This window comes from Dipodomys spectabilis, unplaced genomic scaffold, assembly GCF_019054845.1.
Source record: "Dipodomys spectabilis isolate Male_0828 unplaced genomic scaffold, ASM1905484v1 ptg000001l, whole genome shotgun sequence".
Taxonomy (NCBI): Eukaryota; Metazoa; Chordata; class Mammalia; order Rodentia; family Heteromyidae; genus Dipodomys; species Dipodomys spectabilis.
Window position 1 is genome coordinate 32539421 of NW_024870678.1, and position 19672 is coordinate 32559092.

General features: G+C 45.9%; 1 protein-coding gene across 1 annotated transcript in view; it reads left to right on the forward strand.

Moving 5' to 3' along the window:
- Positions 1 to 19672, forward strand: part of Plekhg1 (pleckstrin homology and RhoGEF domain containing G1) — a 137226-nt gene that overhangs the window by 95369 nt on the left and 22185 nt on the right. The window contains exons 4-10 of the mRNA XM_042672896.1: positions 3698 to 3767; positions 10025 to 10071; positions 13427 to 13577; positions 14829 to 14960; positions 17068 to 17250; positions 17340 to 17435; positions 17568 to 17654. Coding sequence (XP_042528830.1) covers positions 3698 to 3767; positions 10025 to 10071; positions 13427 to 13577; positions 14829 to 14960; positions 17068 to 17250; positions 17340 to 17435; positions 17568 to 17654 — 766 coding nt within the window. The remainder of the gene's footprint in view (positions 1 to 3697; positions 3768 to 10024; positions 10072 to 13426; positions 13578 to 14828; positions 14961 to 17067; positions 17251 to 17339; positions 17436 to 17567; positions 17655 to 19672) is intronic.

Below are 19672 nucleotides of genomic sequence, written 5' to 3' on the forward strand. Positions count from 1 at the left end.
ATATCATTTTGTGTGTGTGTGTGTGTAAATATGCTGAAATCAGGCAGAATCTGAAATTAAAAAAACACTTGGTTCTGAGCATAGAAGGTAAAGGATACTCTGTGTTTCTTTTCTTTCTTTCTTTCTTTTTGGTTGGTCATGTGGCTTGAACTCAGGCCCTGGGCTCTTTTGCTCAAGGCTAGCACTGTACCCACTTTGAGCCACAGCACCACTTGTGGTTTTCTGGTCATTAATTCAAGCTAAGAGTCTCACAGACTTTCTGGCCTGGGCTGGCCTTCAACCTCAGTCCTCAGATCTCAGCTTCCTGAGCAGCTAGAATTACAGACATGAGCCACCAGTGTCCAGCTCAACCTGTATTTCTGAAATACAGAGAAACATAGTATAAAATGATAAACACCAACTTTATTGAAGTCTTTTATTGTGTGTGTGCACTGTATTTGCTTTGAAATTTCTTGAAGCATAAAAGTGTCACAGATGCTGATGATTGTAGTCCTTCAGGCAGCCCTGTGCTCTGCGGGGAATGAGGCTTGGATATGCTGCTAATGTTACATCATCCAGGTAGTATCTAATAAAAATTCGCAATAATCCTAGTCTACTCAGGAGGTGGAGATCAAGAGATTCAGGAGATTTTGCACATGCAAAAAGTTCACAAAATTCCATCTCAAAAGCTGGTGTGATGATGTTTTCTTGCCATCCTAGCTATGCCTGGATGAAAGAGTTTACGAGACCCTATCTTAATATAAAATGCACAGTGATGTGGCCCTGTCATCACAGCTACCAGCAGAACATACAAATAGGAGGACTTCAATCCAGGCTGGCTTGAGCTGAGAAACCTTATTTCAAAAATAACCATAGTAGGGCTGGGAAGGTGGCTCAGTGGTAGAGTGCTTGCCTCGCCTGCATGAGGCCCTGGGTTCGATTCCTCAGCAGCACATTAACAGAAAAGGTCAGAAGTGGCGCTGTGGCTCAAGTGGTAGCCTTAAGCTGAAGAGCTCAGGGACAGCGCCCAGGCCCAGAGTTCAAGCCCCACAACCAACAAAAACAAAATAATAATAACTGTAGTAAAAGGGCTGGAAGCCTGGCTCACATGGTAGAAATGATAAACACCAACTTTATTGAAGTCTGGGAAACATTAAATTCAAAACAAAACAAACAAAAATAATTCCTAGATGCTATATAGGTTTTGAAGTTATTTTGTTTAGAACATTTTTTCTGTTATTTTAATTAGCTGTTATTCTCATCTAGAAGGCTTTTAGTTTTTATATATGAATACTGTACCCAACTATCTATACATCCCCATTAATTAGTTCTAGTATTGGCTTACAGAGTCTGTTAGACCTCTATAAAGACAATTATATCTGAAAATGAGAATTTCATGCCTTTTCTTCCACCTTTTATGTCTTTTCTTGTCTTATTGCTATGGATAAGTCATCTTATTCAGTGTGGTAGATGATGGCATCATTGGTTGCTTTTTGACATCAGAAACATTTTACTATTAAGTAAAATGTCTGCAGTGGGATTTAGAAAACACATGCTCTTATCTTGCTTGAATTTTATTATGAATATTGTCCTTAATGAAATTAACACTTGATTTTCCTCCCCTTCATCATTCAGTGCATCACAAGGATAGACATTCTGATTTGAATTGCATATAACAAAACTAAAATAAACCCTGCCTGGCCATTATGTATTTATGTATTGTATTATATATTTATGCATTGTATTATATATTTATGCATTGTGTTATGTTTTATGTATTTATGCATTCATGAGTTTGATTTGCTTTCATCTTTTTAGAGACATTTTTCATAAATGTTCATGCATGACAGTAGCTTTTTTCTTTTGTCTTTTTCTCCATTCTTTGATATACAATGAGATTTTTAACTGTCATTTCACAACACTTTCCATCATGAAATATGCTAGACTACAATTCTTTCATTTTTGTTTTAGTTTTGGTAGCCAAATCTCTTTCTCTCTAATCTCTATGCAAGCTTAGAAATTTAAGTCTCGGTTTGGAATAAATCTTGAAGTAGTCAGGTCATCAGGGTAGTTGCAAGAAACCACTTTCCTTCATTCCAGCCAGCCCTCCAAACTCCTAAACCTTTTCTTGCTGCAAACCAAAGAAGAAACACCAACTTCTCCTGTAATAGAGAAAAGTTATCTAAACTATCTTTTGAACCCATCTTTTAAAAGGAAGAGTAATAAAGACTATTCATCCAGACTGAATTCTTATGTTTCAATTATTTCTTCGCAGATTAAAATGATCAGATTTTTCATCTTTCCTCAGAAGATCTGAGTAAAACTTTCCTTTCTTCATCAGCTCTTTGTCTGATTCAGTATACCTGTGCGGGTCATTGCTATGGGGGAAACTCTGACCTGGGTCTAGTGGTGTATCACTGAATGCCATTGTGGGTATAACCATGGAAATGTGTCACATGATCAAGGAGTGAAGAAAAATGCCTTGAAGGATAGTGCAGCTACTTTTGTTTGAGAGGCAAATCTTTACAGAACAAGCTAAGATAAAAACAGAAGAAAGAACGCCTTGAGCCATGTGATTTGGGAAGTTCATGATAAACAATCTATAACTGAGGAAGGGAGAGCACCATTCTCTTTACCACTCAGTGTCTCCATCTTCTTCACAATGGTAGGAATCTTTTTACCCACGGGCTCCTGTCGCCTGTCATGCCAGTGCCAGTGTATCAGCAAACCCAATAGGACACTTTCCATTCATTCCCACGTGTCCTGTGTCCCCATGGGTATCACAAATCACAATGACCTGTGAGTGGTGGGAAGAGGAAGTCCTGCAGTACTGCTTAGAATCCAGCAGACCAGAGGGAAAAAGCCCTGGCCTGATCCTTGTTCAATGTAGTCATTTCAATGTCATTTAGTTCCTGCCTTCAAGTTCATGTTAGAGATATCTCACACACACACACACACACACACACACACACACACACACACACACACACACACACACACACAAATTGATTTCTGATATTATTCATTTCTTTCCTCCCTCCCTCCCTCTTTTCTTCTTATCTTCTTTCCTTTTCTCTCTTCCCTAAGTGAAGTTTATGGATTTCTACTGCTTTTGTTTTCATCAATTCTGTTTCATAATTTTCAATGACTTCCACTATATTATTATTATTACTACTGTTATTATTATTCAGCAATGGTAGATTGGTTAAATAAATTGTTGTATGTCCACACAAGGAAATACTATGCAGTCACTTACAATAATAATACTTCCACTAAAATCTAATGTCCACTGACAAGAGAGCCATTTCCTCACCCAGCATAGCTTTTTTGTAAAGTACCATCTCTGTTGATCTTAGATATGTTAGTGTGATTTGAACATGTTATTCTTTCAGTGCCCTGACTTACCTAGGCAGCAGCCTGATGAATGAATATGTGTATGCATTCAGGAAACTGGTGACAACCTTCCAAAAAGCTTCAGTGTTAGGCAGGGCTGGTGTCTGCTGGGAGTTACTGGTCAACCTGTGTCCAAACCCCTGCTCTAAAAGGCCCTTGAATAAATCCCTTCTCCAAGCCTTGGATATGATGACAATAGACCTTCAGTTATCGAATATGATTCTTTGTGAATATCATGAGAAATGTTTGAACCTTGAAGTGATATAAAATGTCCTCAACCAAAAGACTATCATCTAATACTTCCTGGCTCTTGTTCTTTTGTTAGTGAACTTCTGCAGGACTTGGAAAACTGTGAAAATGATCCTGTGGCCATAGCAGAATGCTTTGTGTCCAAGGTAAGTAGGGTTCATTTTTCTCTAGCTCCACCAAGACAGAGATTACAAGTTGTTTTCCATGTAAGTTAGAACAATGAGCTTACTTCTATTGGATGAAGCCGGCCGTTACCTATTTGGGTTTTTTTTTTCTTTGTTTTGTTTTTGCATGTTGAAAGTTGGGTTTTTTTCTTCCAGTAGCACAGAGAAAAATATACTATTATGGAAAAAGGGAGATGCTAACATGATAGTTGTACCAGAACTTCTGTAGTAGTTGAATAATGTCACTTTCTCCTAGGAAAGACTTGAGCTTTAAAAGTAAGAATAATGTTAAAAATAGGAAGAAAGTAAGCCAGGCCCAAAGAAACATAGTCCCCATGGTTTCCCTTATTTGCAATAGCTAGTATATGCCTGAGACAAGCAGAAAAGTTCAAATAAGTTGATGTTAGGCGAAATGAACCCCAAGATAAGTATTCAAATGTTTTTTCTTTCATGTGATTGTTTCTAACATATTTATAAGATGATTTCTTTGTTGCTTTGTATGTCCCTCCCCACGGTATAACCTCTGCTTTCACTGTATTTGATGTTGGTATAATTTGTGGAGGGGAAGGGAAAAAAACAAATCATTTAAATAGGGATACAGGTAGACCCATTGCAACAAGAGATGTACAAGTCGTTATGTTGAAAACAAACTTTACAACTTTGGCTGGGGGGGAGGGGGGAGGGGGAGGGAGGAAGGGGGAAGCGGGGAAGATGGGAAGAGATAGGAAGGGGAAACAAAGGAGGAGGCTACAATGCTTGATAAGAAATGTACTCATTATCTTGCCCATGTAATTGTAACTCCTCTGTACAGTATTTTCACAATAAAAAATATTATGTTAAAAAAAGAAATAGGAAGAAATATGAAATTCTACTGACCAAGTTACAAAAGTCCATTCAAATCTAAATACTTTGTATATAACACATATGGTACCAACCTGTGTCTATTTACATCTTTGGAGGGATAAAGGGAAGCAGAATTCATTTCCTGTATCTTAAAAAAACTGCAGCCCAATTTGCCTTTATTTCTGTTTTTGTTCCCATGCCAGTACTGATTCTTGAACTCAAGGCCTTGTGCTCTGCTTTGGCTTTTTTTTGCTCAAGACTGGTGCTCTACCACTTGAGCCACAGCCTCACTTCTGCTGTTTACTGGTTAATTGAAAATAAGAATCTCTTAGATTTGTCTGCCTAGACTGGCTTTGAACCATAATCTTCAGATCTCAGCCTCCTGAATAGCTAGGATTCTATGTGTGAGCCACTGACACTCAGCTCCTCCATTTTTCTTCAGCTACATGGATGTCTTAGAAAAATATAAGGAATGGAGTTACCTTTGCAGACTTAAATGGCAGTTGTTCTTGTAGTGAACTTGGAAGAAGAGAATGTTCTACAGAATCCCCCATGTCCTTGACGACAGTACTTTCTCAACTTGCTGTCTGGTACACATAGAACCCTACCTTGTTTCTCTTAAAAATTCAACAGCTAGAAAACTGCTAGCTGGAGCTGTTTGGCAACCAAACTTCATTGTACTCTACATATAAATAAAAGTTTGAAATGGACACAGGCTTAAGAGCAAAGCTCATGATGATGCTTTGGGACCCACTAGGAATTAGCACCTCATTAAGAGCCTAGAGTCCAATGGAAGCGTAGAACATGAATCTCCTTCTGATCTGGCCTCATGCTTGGTCCAAATGCTCAGTGCTAATGGCTTCAGGTCCATCCAGTGTTGTTGAATCCAAACATCAAAACTCTCTGGGTTTTGCTGAAGTCCTTAAAGGCAATCCACAGGCTTGCATATCACCTTTCCTGACTTTTGCATATGTTTATGTATGTTTTACATGGGAAAATTTTGTGCCCACATGCTTATACCCACACATTCTTTTCCCAAGTTGCTTGTCGGGTGACTGATTGTCCTATAGGCTAGGAATGTGAGAAAGAAAAGGCAAATGGGAAAGGGAGCAGCAGCAAAAAGATAGTCCAAGTGTATCACAGAAGGCATGGTCAAATAACCACAGCCCGTAAACAAGGCCGAAGCTTTCGAAACCTTTGCCTTTCGCTGGTAGCTGTAATTCCAAGCTGATTAAAGATGTTCCAGCCTCCACTTCACTCAGGTTTAATTATTCACATAAAAGTTTGTTTATATGCCTCCCTGCCAACTCCCAGATCTTGTGTGTGTGTGTGTGTGTGTGTGTGTGTGTGTGTGTTTTCATTGTAATGTTGCCAAGTTTAATTAGAAGCGACTTGAGCGCCCCCACTTCACACGGGAGCAGGGAGTGGAGGGGGCGAGGGGGGGCTTGGCCGGCCCACTCGTCACTCATCACCCTGAAATTTAGAAGAAGTTATGTTTTTCTGAACCATCACCAGCTGCTCTGCTCCACTCTGGAAGCAATGGAAAATTGCTTTAATTGAGAGATCATTAGTGAAAGAAGTAAAGTTGGCCCTTGACTTCTGCTTTTATCTGGATCACTGGGGCTTACGCAGAGATTCATCTTTGACCTGGCTGACTTTTTTTTCTCTTTTGTGTGTATTTGTGAGTGGGTGGCACTAAGGATCGAACCCAGGGCCTTGAGCGTACTAGGCAAGCAATGTACCACTAAGCTATCTTACCAGACGTGACCTAGCTTGCTTTTGTGGCTATCTATATGTATGATTAAGGAAACACTCACAGAGGAAAGTGGAATACTATTGTTTCTTACCTACTACTCACAGGACAAGGAACAGGCAGGTTTTGTTTGGGTTTTTTGGGTTTGTTTTTTTTTTTGGGGGGGGTCCGGTCATGGGGCCTGAACTCTGGGCCTGGGCACTGTCCCTCAGCTCTTCAGCTCAAGGCTAGCACTCTACCTCTTGAGCCACAGCACCACTTCCGGCTTTTTTCTTATGTGGTGCTGAGGAATTGAACCCAGGGCCTCAGGCATGCAAGGCAAGCTCTCTACCACTGAGCCACCTTCCCAGCCCCGGAACAGGCAGTTTTGACAGATATGAGATCTATCCAAGGCAGGCCAAGCTGCTCCCACAGACACAGGTCTGCTCCCAGGCCTCTGGAAACACCTGGAAGGACTGTCTGTATACACTGCCTTTACCTCCACCCGTGTGCCCAGGCCTCTCGTTGACTGTCAGCAGCGATCCTCAGCAGTATGTGGGAGGGAGACTCTGAGTCTTCAGATCCCAACTCCTCCTCCCCGTCCCTTCCTGTCCTCACTGCTCAGCCTCAGCCTGTGTCTACCTCTCTGCTTTCAGGTGAATGGGCTCTCATATCCATGCGTGTACACACATGTACATGAGTGTGTGTGTCCTCCATGCACACACATCCCACCCACATAACTGGGCATATCCTCTCCAGTTAGGGATATTCCTGTCACTAGAGTCAATTCGAATCAGTGTCACCATCTCCATACACTCCTCATAGACTCAGTGTCTAAGAAAAAAATATTCCCAGGAGTCAAAAGTATGAGGGAAAGGGAGAGGACGGCGGTGCCTTCACTGTATTGCCTCTTCCATGAGTGCCCTGTGTGCTCAGTCAGCCCTGAGTAGCTTATGGTTTGAGTCTTCCATCATTAAGTGTCTGGAAAGGCATGATGGTGCACACCTGTAATCCCAGCTACTCAGGAGGCTGAGGTGGGAGGGGCACAGGCATCCAGAAGTTGTGGGTGGCAATGCACTGTGTAGGTCGGGTGTCCACACTAAGTTCGGAATCAGCATGGTGGCCTCTTGGGAGTGGAGGCAGGGAAGGGGGGGGAAGGGGAGGAGGAGGAACTACCAAGTTCCCTACGGAGGAGTGAGGCGGCTCAGGTCAGAAACAGAGCAGGTGACGTCTCCCAGGATGTACAATGTCTCATTTCTGCACCTCGAATTACAGTTTGAAGGAGTCAACTAACTAGAAGGCAATATCTATTTTTCTTCTAATCGAGACAGTATGGTTCTCCATGTATGTAAAAGGAATAGGGGGTGGCAAATAGAATCCTGAGTGACATTTAAGCATTGGTCAGCTGAGAAGCTGTTGGGTTTTGTGTACAGCCAGGATTTGTAAAGTCCACCAAGCTTAACACATCTGAGGCCCCACCTGCATTGGATTTTCCACTCAGGCTAGGCAGCTGATTCAAATCCAGATCTCCCAGATAGGAATCCAGCCATGATGTTGCAAAATCTGATTGTTCAGCTGTGTGGTGGCCTTGATAGGAAGACAGGTGGGTAGGTGAACCCTGTGACACAACCAAAACATACTGTCATACAGGCCTGTGTTTTTAATTTGGCAGGGACTCCTAAGGTCCCACCGTGTAAGGAAAGGCAGCCGAAGGGGCTGGGGTAGAGCTCAGCCCCACCCCTGTAGAAGAGAAAGGGGCGGGGCCATAGTGAGTCAGGAAAGGCAGCTCCAAACTGCTCAACCCCAAGCTGGGTACCACCAGGGACAGGAAAGAGGAACAGGGGGCTGAGCAAGCATGAGCAAGGGGGAAAGGCCCCAACCTCATGCTCTCTCCCTAAAGGATCTCAGCTGGTCGCTTTGCCTTTCTCCTTCCTGGAGCCAAGACTGACTTCTAGAGTCCGACAGGTGTAAAGTCAATGCCAGGGATGGCATTTGTGGGGTGAGTTGCCAGATCGGGGCGTCTACATCCTACACTTTTTCAGAAGCCAGAGATCACTGTTTGTATCTTCTACTGTATAAAAAGTTGGCAATTGAATTGAGATTTGTTTGAAGTCCTATGCATGATGAGCTGTGTGAATGGTTTCAAATGTTGGGGACCACAGGAATCAAGCACTCTCACTAGTGAACTGAGATAGCTCAGACAGACAGGGTGTCTGTGGCTCATACCTGTGAACGTAGATACTCAGCAGGCTGAGATCTGAGGATCACCGTTCAAAGCCAGCCAGGGCAGGAAAGTCTATGAGACTCATCTCTAATTAATGAGCAAAAAGCTGGAAGTGGTGATGTGGCTTAAGTGGTAGAGCACCAGCCTCAAGAGATAAAGCTAAGGAAAGTGTGAGACCCTGAGTTCTAGCCCCAAAATAGCACAATAAATAAAATAAAAACCAAGAGTGAGAAGAAAAAGAAAGAAAGAAAGGCATAAAATCACTGTGAGCTAGGTGCTGGTGGCTCATGCCTGTAATCCTAGCTACTCAGGAAGCTGAGATCTGAGGATTGTGGTTTGAAGCCAGCCGAGGCAGGAAAGTCCCCATAAGACTCTTATCTCCAGTTAACCACTCAAAAACCAGAAATGGAGCTGTGACTCAAAGTGGTAGAGCATGAGCCTTGTTCAAAAGAGCTCAAGGAGAGTGCCCAGGCTCTGAGTTCACCACCACTACCACCACCACTGTGAGCCAGAACGCCATGTGCTCCCTGCCTTGAAAGGACTGTTCTCAGTGTGGAGACCGACAGATGAACAGAAATATCACTCTCCTTTGGTCAGAGAGGTCAGTCAGTATTGGGTGTGATGGAAGCCCAGAGTGGGAGCCATTGGCTCAGCCAGGGACTCAAGGAAGTTAGGCCCCTGGGAAGAATCCCAGGCTGGAATCTGCCTAAAATCAGGCACAGGGCACAGGACAGGAAGGAGGGACCCGGCTGGCAGAGCAGCTGTGCGGATACAGCCTTGAGACTGAATCCCTGCACATGCGCAGATACAGCCTTGAGGCTGAATCCCTGCACATGCGCAGATAACAGCTTTGAGACTGAATCCCTGCACATGCGCAGTGCCCTGACTGCTGGACGTGGAAGGTGCCACTTCTATTTCCTTCATCCAGCAGAGCACCCAGGCCAGAAATAAAGTTCATTTTCTGTGTCTTCCCATTCATCTTCAGATTCACTGGATTGAAGCAGATGTTCTGTAAAGGTTTTCTTAGCCCCAGATGAGTTGAGGTGCATGGGTTTGACCCCTCCAGACGCTCAGGACACAGGCTGGTGGGATTGGAGAAATAAATTTTATTTATTTTTTTTTTTTTGGGGGGGGGTCCGGTCGTGGGGCCTGAACTCTGGGCCTGGGCGCTGTCCCTCAGCTCTTCAGCTCAAGGCTAGCACGCTACCACTTGAGCCACAGCACCACTTCCGGCTTTTTTTTTCTTCTGCTTATGTGGTGCTGAGGAATCGAACCCAGGGCCTCATGCATGCAAGACAAGCGCTCTACCACTGAGCCACCTTCCCAGCCCCTGGAGAAATAAATTTTAAAGGCCTGAGTGGTATTTCTTTTTTTAAAATAAATTTTGCTATATTGGGCTTCTTTTTTCTGTTTATAAAAGTCTCTCGTGTTTCTTTGCAGAGTGAAGAGTTCCACATTTATACTCAGTATTGCACCAACTACCCAAGGTATGGATGATGGATGAGGAGGTTCAAGGTCACTTTGGATCAGTGGGATTTTAAGTTAGTAGGTTCCCTGTTCGTGTTCCCGGGAGTTCTGAAAAAGTATGGGAAATGCAAAACTTGCTAAAAAAAAAAAAAAAAAAAAAAAAGACTACAGGGGACCCAGGGTAGTGGAACACCTTAGAGAGAAAGGTCTACAGGCTGAGCCCTGAACCCCTGTCCTAGGGGGAAGGTCAGGAATGGCCCTGAAAGCCAATTTGTATTCAAGGCCCTTGAAGCCAGAGGCCCAGTCCACTGATAACAAATACTTTCCATTGGAGGATTTTACTCCCATCCTCCTAACAAGTGGTCAGGTTTGTGCCGTGGTGATTTATGTGGTGGGCTCTGCTTTTCCCAGATTTCTCGTACAAAAAAATTGAAAGAGAAGTTGAGCTGGTGGCTCATGCTGCTCAGGAGGCTGAGATCTGAGGATTATGATTCAAAGCCAGCCAGGGCAGGAAAACCTGAGACTCTCTATCTCCAACTAACCACCAAAAAGCTGGAAGTAGAGCTGTAACTTAAGTGTTAGAGCACTAGCCCTGAGCAAAAAAGGTCAGGAGCAGCACCCAGGCCCTGAGTTCAAGCCCTAGGACTGAAAGCGGGGGAGGGGGACCTGCACGCCTATCTGTATCCTTGTCACATTCTTGTCTGTGGACATGCCTGGGGTTTGCAGTTTCACTTGAGTCATTTTCTCTCCTGAAGCATTTCTTCATTTCAGTGCTGATGCTAACTGCAAATTGTAGGATGTCCCAATGAAATCACACCACCTCTCAACCAAACCCAGCAGGCCCCACCCCGTAATTCAGAGAAATCCGTCAGCCCCCCCTGGCTGACTCCACACCCTTCCTCTTGAGGGAGGGGAAACATATTCCAACTCTGAAGACTCAACAAATTCTGGACCTGATTATCAGATTCAGCACTCATGGAGGGGCTGTTTGGAGAGATGATGACTATGTACACTTTGTTGCAAACATATCACTTGAAGGAATAACTCCTTTACATAAACTTATAGAATTACCTAATTCCAATTTTCTGCTAAGTGTGGTGATACATACCTGTAATTCCAGCCACCCAGGAGGTGAAATCAGGAAGATGGGGGTTCAAAGCCAGCCAAGGCAAAAAGTCTATGAGAAGCCATCTCAACCAACATGTTGGATGTGGTGGTTCACATTTATAATCCCACATTGGAGGCATATGTAGTAGGGTTACAGTCTAAGACTTGCTGCTGGCACCAACTTGAGAACCTAACTGAAAAAATAAAATCAAAAGAGACTGGAAGCATGGCTTAAAGTAGTAGAGCCCCCACAGAGCAAGCGTAGGCCCTGAGTTCAAACCCTGGTACTAGCAAAAGTGAAAAGGAAAGGAGAAGGGGAAAGGGAAGGGAAAGAAAGAAAAGAAAGAAAGGGAAAGGAAGGGAAGAGAAGGGAAAGGAATTTGACTTACGAAAAGGTATTTATTGGAAGCTTGATACTAGCACCAGTGGCTCATGCCCATAATCTTAACTATTCAGAAGGCTGAGATCTGGAGAATCTTGGTTTGTGACCAGCCTGGGCATGAACGTTGACTAAACTCCATCTCCAAAAAATAACCAGCAAAGAAACAGGGCCAAAGTTGTGGCTCTGGTGGTAGAATGCCAGCTGAGCAAGCAAGCCAAGCAAGTGATAAGCCCTGAGTTCAAACCCTGGTACTGACAGAAAAAAAAAAGAAATTGGAACAATTAACTAAATAAGTGTAAATGAATAGATAACAAAGTCAGTGCCCTGTGACCAAGGAACTAGAGCCATACGAGGGAAGGACTGGTCATCTCAGTCACGGGCACTTCTCTGAAGAAATGGTTCTTTCTGTTCCACCTTGAGTCTGCCCAGGAAGAAAGCTGTATTCTCAGAGCTGCTAGCAAGGTGTTCTTTGTGAAGAAGGAACGGGGAGTCTCTCACATGCTCAGAGAACATGAGACCTCTGGATATGAAATAGGGCCCCTGTCTCCAGCCACAATGCTCAGACTCCCCAGGTCCCCTGTTTCACAAGTGAAGAGTAACAGCTGTCACAGCCTGTGGGACAGTTCCTCCCCACTTCGGATCTGGCTGGTGGTACCCGCTGTGGCAGGCACATTTTGCAGGTGTCTCTTCATGCCAGCCACACCCAGTGATTTCCCAGTGAAGAGGCATCTGCCCCTCCTCCCTCCTCCCTCCCCCCCCCCCCCGGGGAGGGGCACCAATAGGGTCAGGTCATCGCCCTCAGGTGCCTTCTGGGAACTTGGAACTCCTCTGGCTCCCAGTTTGTGGAAGGTTCTAGTTCTTGAGTAAGACTGAAGCTGGCCAAGGAGCTACTGGACAGCACAGTTAGACTCTATAAAGAACATTTTTTTTCTTTTACATTCCCAGGTCACATGATTGAGTTGCAAACTCTGGACTCAAGGGAGAAATAAGTCAGTCTGTGCAGATATTTCTCAACACAGATGGTTCCAAAAGGGACTCGAAGGGTTTAATTATGGGACTTCCATTTAACTTCTTTCTAAGCAGTTCTACTTTGTTACTTGGTTTAGTTTTCTTAATCTTTGAAATGTTATTAGTCATGTGGAGATGAGAAATCTTTCCCCTGCTCCTCCTAAGTTGTGAGATCATAAGATTTTATGTAAGGGTGTCTGAGACTGCCTAAGCCCATTATCTGGCTTTATGTGTAAGATATAAGTATTCTTTCAATGCCAAGCTGTCTGAAGGTACACTTATAACCAGCAAAAAGCAGGGCTGGGGGCGTGGCTTTGTGGTAGAGAACAAGCTGAACAGGCAAAATAAGCAAGCATAAGGCCTCGAGTTCAAACCCTGATACTAGCGAAAAGAAAAGGAAGGAAAGGAAAGGGAAGGAAGGAAGGAAGGAAGGAAGGAAGGAAGGAAGGAAGGAAGGAAGGAAGGAAGGAAGGAAGGAAGGAAGGAAGGAAGGAGAAAGAAAAAAAAGGAAGAAAGTTTGAAGAAAGAAAGATAGGATACTGAAGAACTAAGATGCTGGTGGATCATGCCTGTAATCCTCAATATTCAGAAATCTGAGATGTGAAGATTGGAGTTCAGGGCTAGCTTGAGGGACAAATCCAAGAGACTTTTATCTCCAAATCAATACCAAAAAGCTGGAAATGGAACTGTGGCTCAAGTAGTAGAGTACCAGCCTAGAGGACAAAAAAGCTAAGATATAGTACCCAGGCCCTGAGTTTAAACGCTTGTATCAGCATGTGTGTGGACACAACACACACATACACACACACACACACACAATCTCCAATACCCAAGTGAAATGTGTCATTGAGGTGAAAACCATTTGCTCCCCTCTGCAGGTCAGTGGCTGTGCTTACAGAATGCATGAGGGACAAGATTCTGGCCAAATTCTTCCGGGAGCGCCAAGAAGCTTTGAAGCACCTGCTGCCTCTAGGGTCCTATCTCCTGAAGCCAGTGCAGCGGATCCTCAAGTACCATCTCCTCCTGCATGTGAGTTTGCCTGTCATCAAGCTGTCCCAAGGGTGAGGAGTGTGTGCATGCATGCGTGCATGTGTGTGCATATGCGTGTGTGTGCATATGCATGGGGGGGGGTTGGGAGAAAACAGGAAAAGCTGTGCACAGCTGGAAGAGATTTTTATAGTCACTCTTGACAAGTGACTCATCTGCTTTGAGGGATTACAGAGGTATTTATATGCTGAGCCTGCAATGGAACTACGGCAGCTAAGTGAAAAGATGAGCGTTCGCTCGGATAGTGACAGGGCTGAGGGCGCCTCATGTCGGGCAGGACGGTGGCATCCAAATGAAAAGCGACTTTTTTGTGGTTTGGTTTATGTCCATGAGCCTGGGTTCAGAAGGCATTTGGGGATGCTTTGTCATAGGTTGGGTCTTACATGGAAGCAGATGAGGCTGGACAGAGAGGCACCGATGAGCAGCATAGTGGCCTATCTCTGAGCTGGGCTCAGCATTACTTCTGAGTCTCTTCCCTTTCTAGTATTTTCCCATGACTTGTGCAACATCCGAGGAGACTTTAGTAACAAAAAAGGAGACATAGCTCCCAAATTCTCACTTCTTGGCTTCTATGGAAGATGATAAAGCTGGGATCTGGTGGCTCACACCTGTAATCCTAGCTACACAGGAAGTGGAGATCTAAGGATTACAGTTTGAAGCCAGCCTGGGCAGAAAAGTCCATGAAATTCCTGTCCCCAATCCATCAACCAACCACCTTCCTTCCTTCTCCCCCTCCTTCCTCCATTCCTTCCTTTTTCTTCCTTTCTCTTTCTTCTTTCCCTTCTTTCTTCTTTCCTTCTTTCTCCCCTTCCTTCCTTTTTCTTCCTTTCTCCTCCCTTCCTTCCTTCCTTCCTTCCTTCCTTCCTTCCTTCCTTCCTTCCTTCCTTCCCTCCTTCCTCCTTCCCTCCTTCCTTCCTTCCTTCCTTCCTTCCTTCCTTTCCCTTCCATACTGGGGCTTTTAGATCAAAGCTGGTGCTCTACCACTGGAGTCACAGCTCCAATTTCAGCTTTTTGCTGGTTCATTGGAGACTGTCACAGGCCTTCTTACCTGGGCTGGCTTTGAATCTTGATCCTCAGATCTCAGCCTCTTGAGTAGCGAGGATTGTGTGCCTGAGCCACTGGTGTTGAGCACAAACATTTTTTTAAAGTACCAAACATAAAGGTGCCGTTCGTTCACTGGCTATCTGAGAAAACAGAAGACAGCTCGTTGTTTTGTGTTGTTGTTTTTTTAAGGAAATAGAAACTCACCTGGACAAGGACACGGAGGGCTACGAGGTGGTGCTGGATGCCATTGACACGATGCAGCGTGTGGCCTGGCACATCAACGACATGAAACGGAAACACGAGCATGCCATCCGGCTGCAGGTGAGCCGGGCCGGGGCTGCACCACAGAGCTGCACTGAGCCGATGCCGCGCACATGGCGGCAGCTCCTGACGGTTCTCCCAAGGAAGCTCAGACACCCACCCCAGGCACAGCCGCAGTGCCTGTTTAAGACAAAGCTGAGTGGAAAATCGGTGTGTTTGGTTTTAGTGGATACTGGGGTTTGAACTCAGAGCTTCAGAGTGGCTCAGCAGTTCCTTCACCTCCAAACCACACCTCCCTTTCTACCCAGGCATGCACTGCAATCTCGATCCACCTATTTTAGGTAGGACAACAGGCATATGCCACTGTGTCCGGCTTCATTACATGGAGACAGTTCTCATGGACATCTGCTCTAGATCCTCTCAATCTCAGCCTTCATAAAGCTAGAATGACAGGCGCTTGGCTCATACTATAATGTGTGTGTGTGTGTGCACGCACGCGCATGTGCACACGCAGGTACTGGGGCTTGAACTCAGAGGCTGGGTACACTAAAGTCTGCCACTTGAGCCACAGATTTTTGGTGGTTCATTGGAAATTAGAATCTCATAGACTTTCCTGTGTTGACTAGCTTTGAACCATGATCCTCATTTCTGAGTAGCTACAATTACAGGTGTGAGTCACCAGCACCCAGTTCATAGTATTGTAATTTTTTTTTGCCAGTCCTGGGACTTGAACTCAGGCCCTAGGCACTGTCCCTGAGCTTCTTTTTGCTGGAGGCTAGCACTCTGCCACCAGAGCCACAGGGCCACTTTTGGCTTTTTCTGTTTATGTGGTATTAAGGAATCGAACCCAGGGCTTCATGCATGCTAGGCAAGCACTCTACCACTAAGCCACATGCCTGGCCCCAGTACTGTAACTTTTAAGCTAATAGTTTACTTATAGCCCTTTTGATTAATCCAAGTTGAAATTTTGAATCTCCCAAGGCCTGATCGTATATGCATACAAATTAGTCACTCTTTTTTCAATTGTGTTTTTATCTTTCAGTAGTTATGCAAAGGGGTCTTGAGACCTTATTCTTCTCTCACTACTTCTTGCCCTGCCATGGAGAACAAGAGCCAGATGTCAAGGCAGGGGCCCAGGGAGGGAGTGGAGGCTAAACCAGACCCATGGCAAGTTTCACTTGAGAGACAATCTCCTGCCTGCCATTCATGTCCTCCTGTTTAGACAGACAGACGGGAGCATTGCGAAGGCCCCATCCAGCCCTAGTAGCACAAGCCCAAGGCCCCAGAAACTTTGGATTGATGCTAGCTCAATTACCTGGAAAGCTTTATAAATAAAAATAAAATCTCCATTGAAAAGCCAAGCAAAGAAATACACAGGGCCAGACGTTAGCTCCAGAATGAGACAGAAAGGCCCAGAATCCTTCAGCTAACCTACACACACGTCTTCATTTCCTTGTCTTCTGTGCTTTGCTGGTTGGTTGGAGAGTCTCACAGGTTCACGAGTCTGTGTGTGGTACTGTGCTTAACAGCTGAGATCAGCTGAGGTCCCCAGCAGCAGATGAGTGGATCGAGGAAAATATGGTCCATGGTCGGTGTGGCTCAAAGTGGTAGAGTGCTAGTCTTGAGTGACAGAGCTAAGCAAGAATGCAAGGCCCTGTGGGCTGGGGATGTGGCTTAGTGGTTGAGCGCTTGTCTAGCATGCATGAAGCCCTGGGTTCGATTCCTCAGTACCACATACACAGAAAAAGCCAGAAGTGAAGCCGTGGCTCAAGTGGTAGAGTGCTAGCCTTGGGCCAAAAAAGCTCAGGGACAGTGTTCAGGCCCTAAGTTCAAGCCCTAGGCCTGGCACCAAGAGAGAAAGAGAAAGAATGCAAGGCCCCCACACACACACACACAGAGTTGAGGGAAAGACATTTTCAAGCCAGCCACGCTGAAGGTTCTTATCTAGAGGAAGAGGAGGAAGTTGAGGACAAGGCCACATCCTGGTGGCCCTGAGACGATCAAGGCCTGGAAATCAGTACTTAGCAACTCAACCCCAACACAATTCACTCCTGATAACTCTTGAGTGCCACTACCCGTCAACCCAGATTTATCCTTGGGGCTCAGGCGCCAGGGCGCCCCCCTCTCTGCCCCCTGCCTCACCCCCACACGCCATGGTCTCTTGCAGGAGATCCAGAGCTTGCTCACGAACTGGAAGGGCCCAGACCTGACGAGCTATGGAGAGCTGGTGCTCGAGGGGACCTTTCGCATCCAGAGGGCCAAGAACGAGAGGACGCTCTTCCTCCTGGACAAGCTGCTGCTCATCACGAAGAAGAGGGACGACGTGTTTGCCTACAAGGCTCACATCCTGGTCGGTGTGGACAGATGTAGGGCCGCGGGGTGGGGAGCTGCTTCCTTGCTCTCTGAGCATCCGGTTCACCCCTTCTGTCTCCCCGGCAGTGCGGAAACCTCATGCTGGTAGAAGTCATACCCAAGGAGCCGCTCAGCTTCAGCGTCTTCCACTACAAGAACCCCAAACTTCAGCACACCGTTCAGGTACCAGCAGCAGGGTCTTGGCCTCTTCTCTTGCGGGGGCTGAGGGGGGGGTGAGGAGACCACGTGACACATGTCCTAGTTTATCTGAGGGTTTCACTCGTCCAATGTCTTCTGTTCACATTGGCCCCACAGGCGAAATCCCAGCAAGAGAAGCGCCTCTGGGTCCTGCACCTGAAGAGGCTCATCCTAGAAAACCATGCTGCGAAGATTCCAGCAAAGGTGAGGCAAGGAGTGGGGTCAGCAGACAGGTGCAAGTCCAAGCCAGGCAGCCCGGCCAGAAGCAAGACCCAACGCCAAAAGATTATTCAAGCCGGGCACTGGCATCTCGTGCCTGGAATCCTAGCTGCTCAGGAGCTTCAGCGCTGAGGATCACGCACATGGTTTGAAGCCAGCCTGGGCAGGAAAGCCCCTGAGCCTCTCATCTCCAATGAATCACGGAAGTGCACTATGGTTCAACTGATAGTGTGCTAGCCTTGAATGAAAAGGGGCTCGGGACAGTGCCCAGGCCCTGAGTTTGAGCCTCAGGACCAGCCGAACAAACAAACAGAGTATTTCAGAGGTTGGAATACAGCCTGGCACCCACCATCTGTCTTAAAAAGATCTATTCAGGGCTGGGAAGGTGTCTTAGTGGTAGAGTGCTTGCCTAGCATGCATGAGGCCCTGGGTTCAATTCCTCAGCACCACAGAAGCAGAAAAAGCTGGAAGTGGTGCTGTGGTTCAAGCAGTAGAGTGCTAGCTTTGGGCAAAAGAAGCTCAGGGACATTGCCCAGGCCCTGAGTTCAAGCCCCAGGACTAAAAAAAAAGAAAAAAGACCAGTCACCAAGCAGAGGAAACAGACTGAGGATGAATCAGGAGCTACATCATGAGCACCATGCCTGGAGTTCCCAGACCGGCTGCCAAGAGGAGAACCGGTTGGGTGGGACAGTTGCAGGTTGAGTGCAGGTGGAAATTCAGGTTCTGGGAGCCGAGGATCAGGAGAACCAGAGATGGCAGCTCTAAGATTTGACAGGATGGAAAGAAGGACCCCCTGGGAATTGCAAGGAGTGGGGGAGGGGAAGAGGAGAGGGAGGGCCTTGGAGAACAGCCAGAGCCAGAGGGGGAGGGGTGGTGTGCTCACCAAGGGAGACACTCTCACAAAGGAAGGAGAAAGGGTTTTGCCAAGATCCAAAAAAGATTAAGGGAGAGCTGGGAGATTGCAAGGGAAGAGGGTTTCATTATCCAGAAGAAATGGACTCGTTACCTGACATAAAATGGTAACCCTTCTGCATATCACCTGTATAATAACATTGTTTAATCTCAAAAAATTACTCAAAAAAAAAAAAAAAAGATTCGAAAGGAAAAACAGATTTTACATTTGGCCACTTCAGAAAGAGAGGGGTCACAGGAGAAGGAAGAGCAAAGGGGAAAGGAGGTGAGTGTGGACTTTTTATTTTTCTTTCCACAAGTTTCAGAAAAGAAGAGACAGGGCTGAGCCCTGGTGGCTCACACCTGTCTCTTCTAATCCTGGCTCTTCGGGAGGCTGAAATCCGAAGATGTTGGCGTGAAGCCAGCTCCAGCTAGAAAGTCAATGAGATCCTTACCACCAGTTAGCCAGTAAAAAGTCAGAAGTGGTAGAGCACCAACCAGCCTTGAGTGGAAAAAGCTCAGCAACTGCACCCAAGCCCCGAGTTCAAGCCCCAGTACTGGCATGAAGAGAAAGGTGGTAGTTTGAGGAAAGACCAGAGAGAAGCAAAACTTGCTGTGTGTTAGGTAAATGGCTGTGGGAAGGAGGAAGGAGGGATGCTGGTAGGATGAGATGGAAGAAATAGGCTATATGTGTGAAATAGGAGTTCATTGATTGGTTGCTTAGCTTTGTGCAGGCTGGCCTATTGCAATCCTCCAACCCAAGCCTTCCACATAGCTGGGGTGACAGGCGTCAGCCACCACACAAGGGGCCCAGGCCTGAGTCTAGGAAAGAGTTGGGAACATCCTAGCAAGGGAAAAGAAAGATCAGAGATGGCAGGGGAGGGTCGAGGAACCCTTGGGGAAAGACCAAGGTTGAGGTCATCTGGGGTGAAGCCAGATGGGGTTGGAGCCCCAGGGAAAGAGGCGAGGCTCAGAGCTGGAGAAAACGGAATCACCACTCCAGATGACTCAAATCCTTTCTCAAAGGCACCAAAAAACCCAGCTGTAGCTGCCACTGTGAATGGGTGCCGTGAAACCACTCCACGCTCTGTTCAGTAATATGGGCACTATCA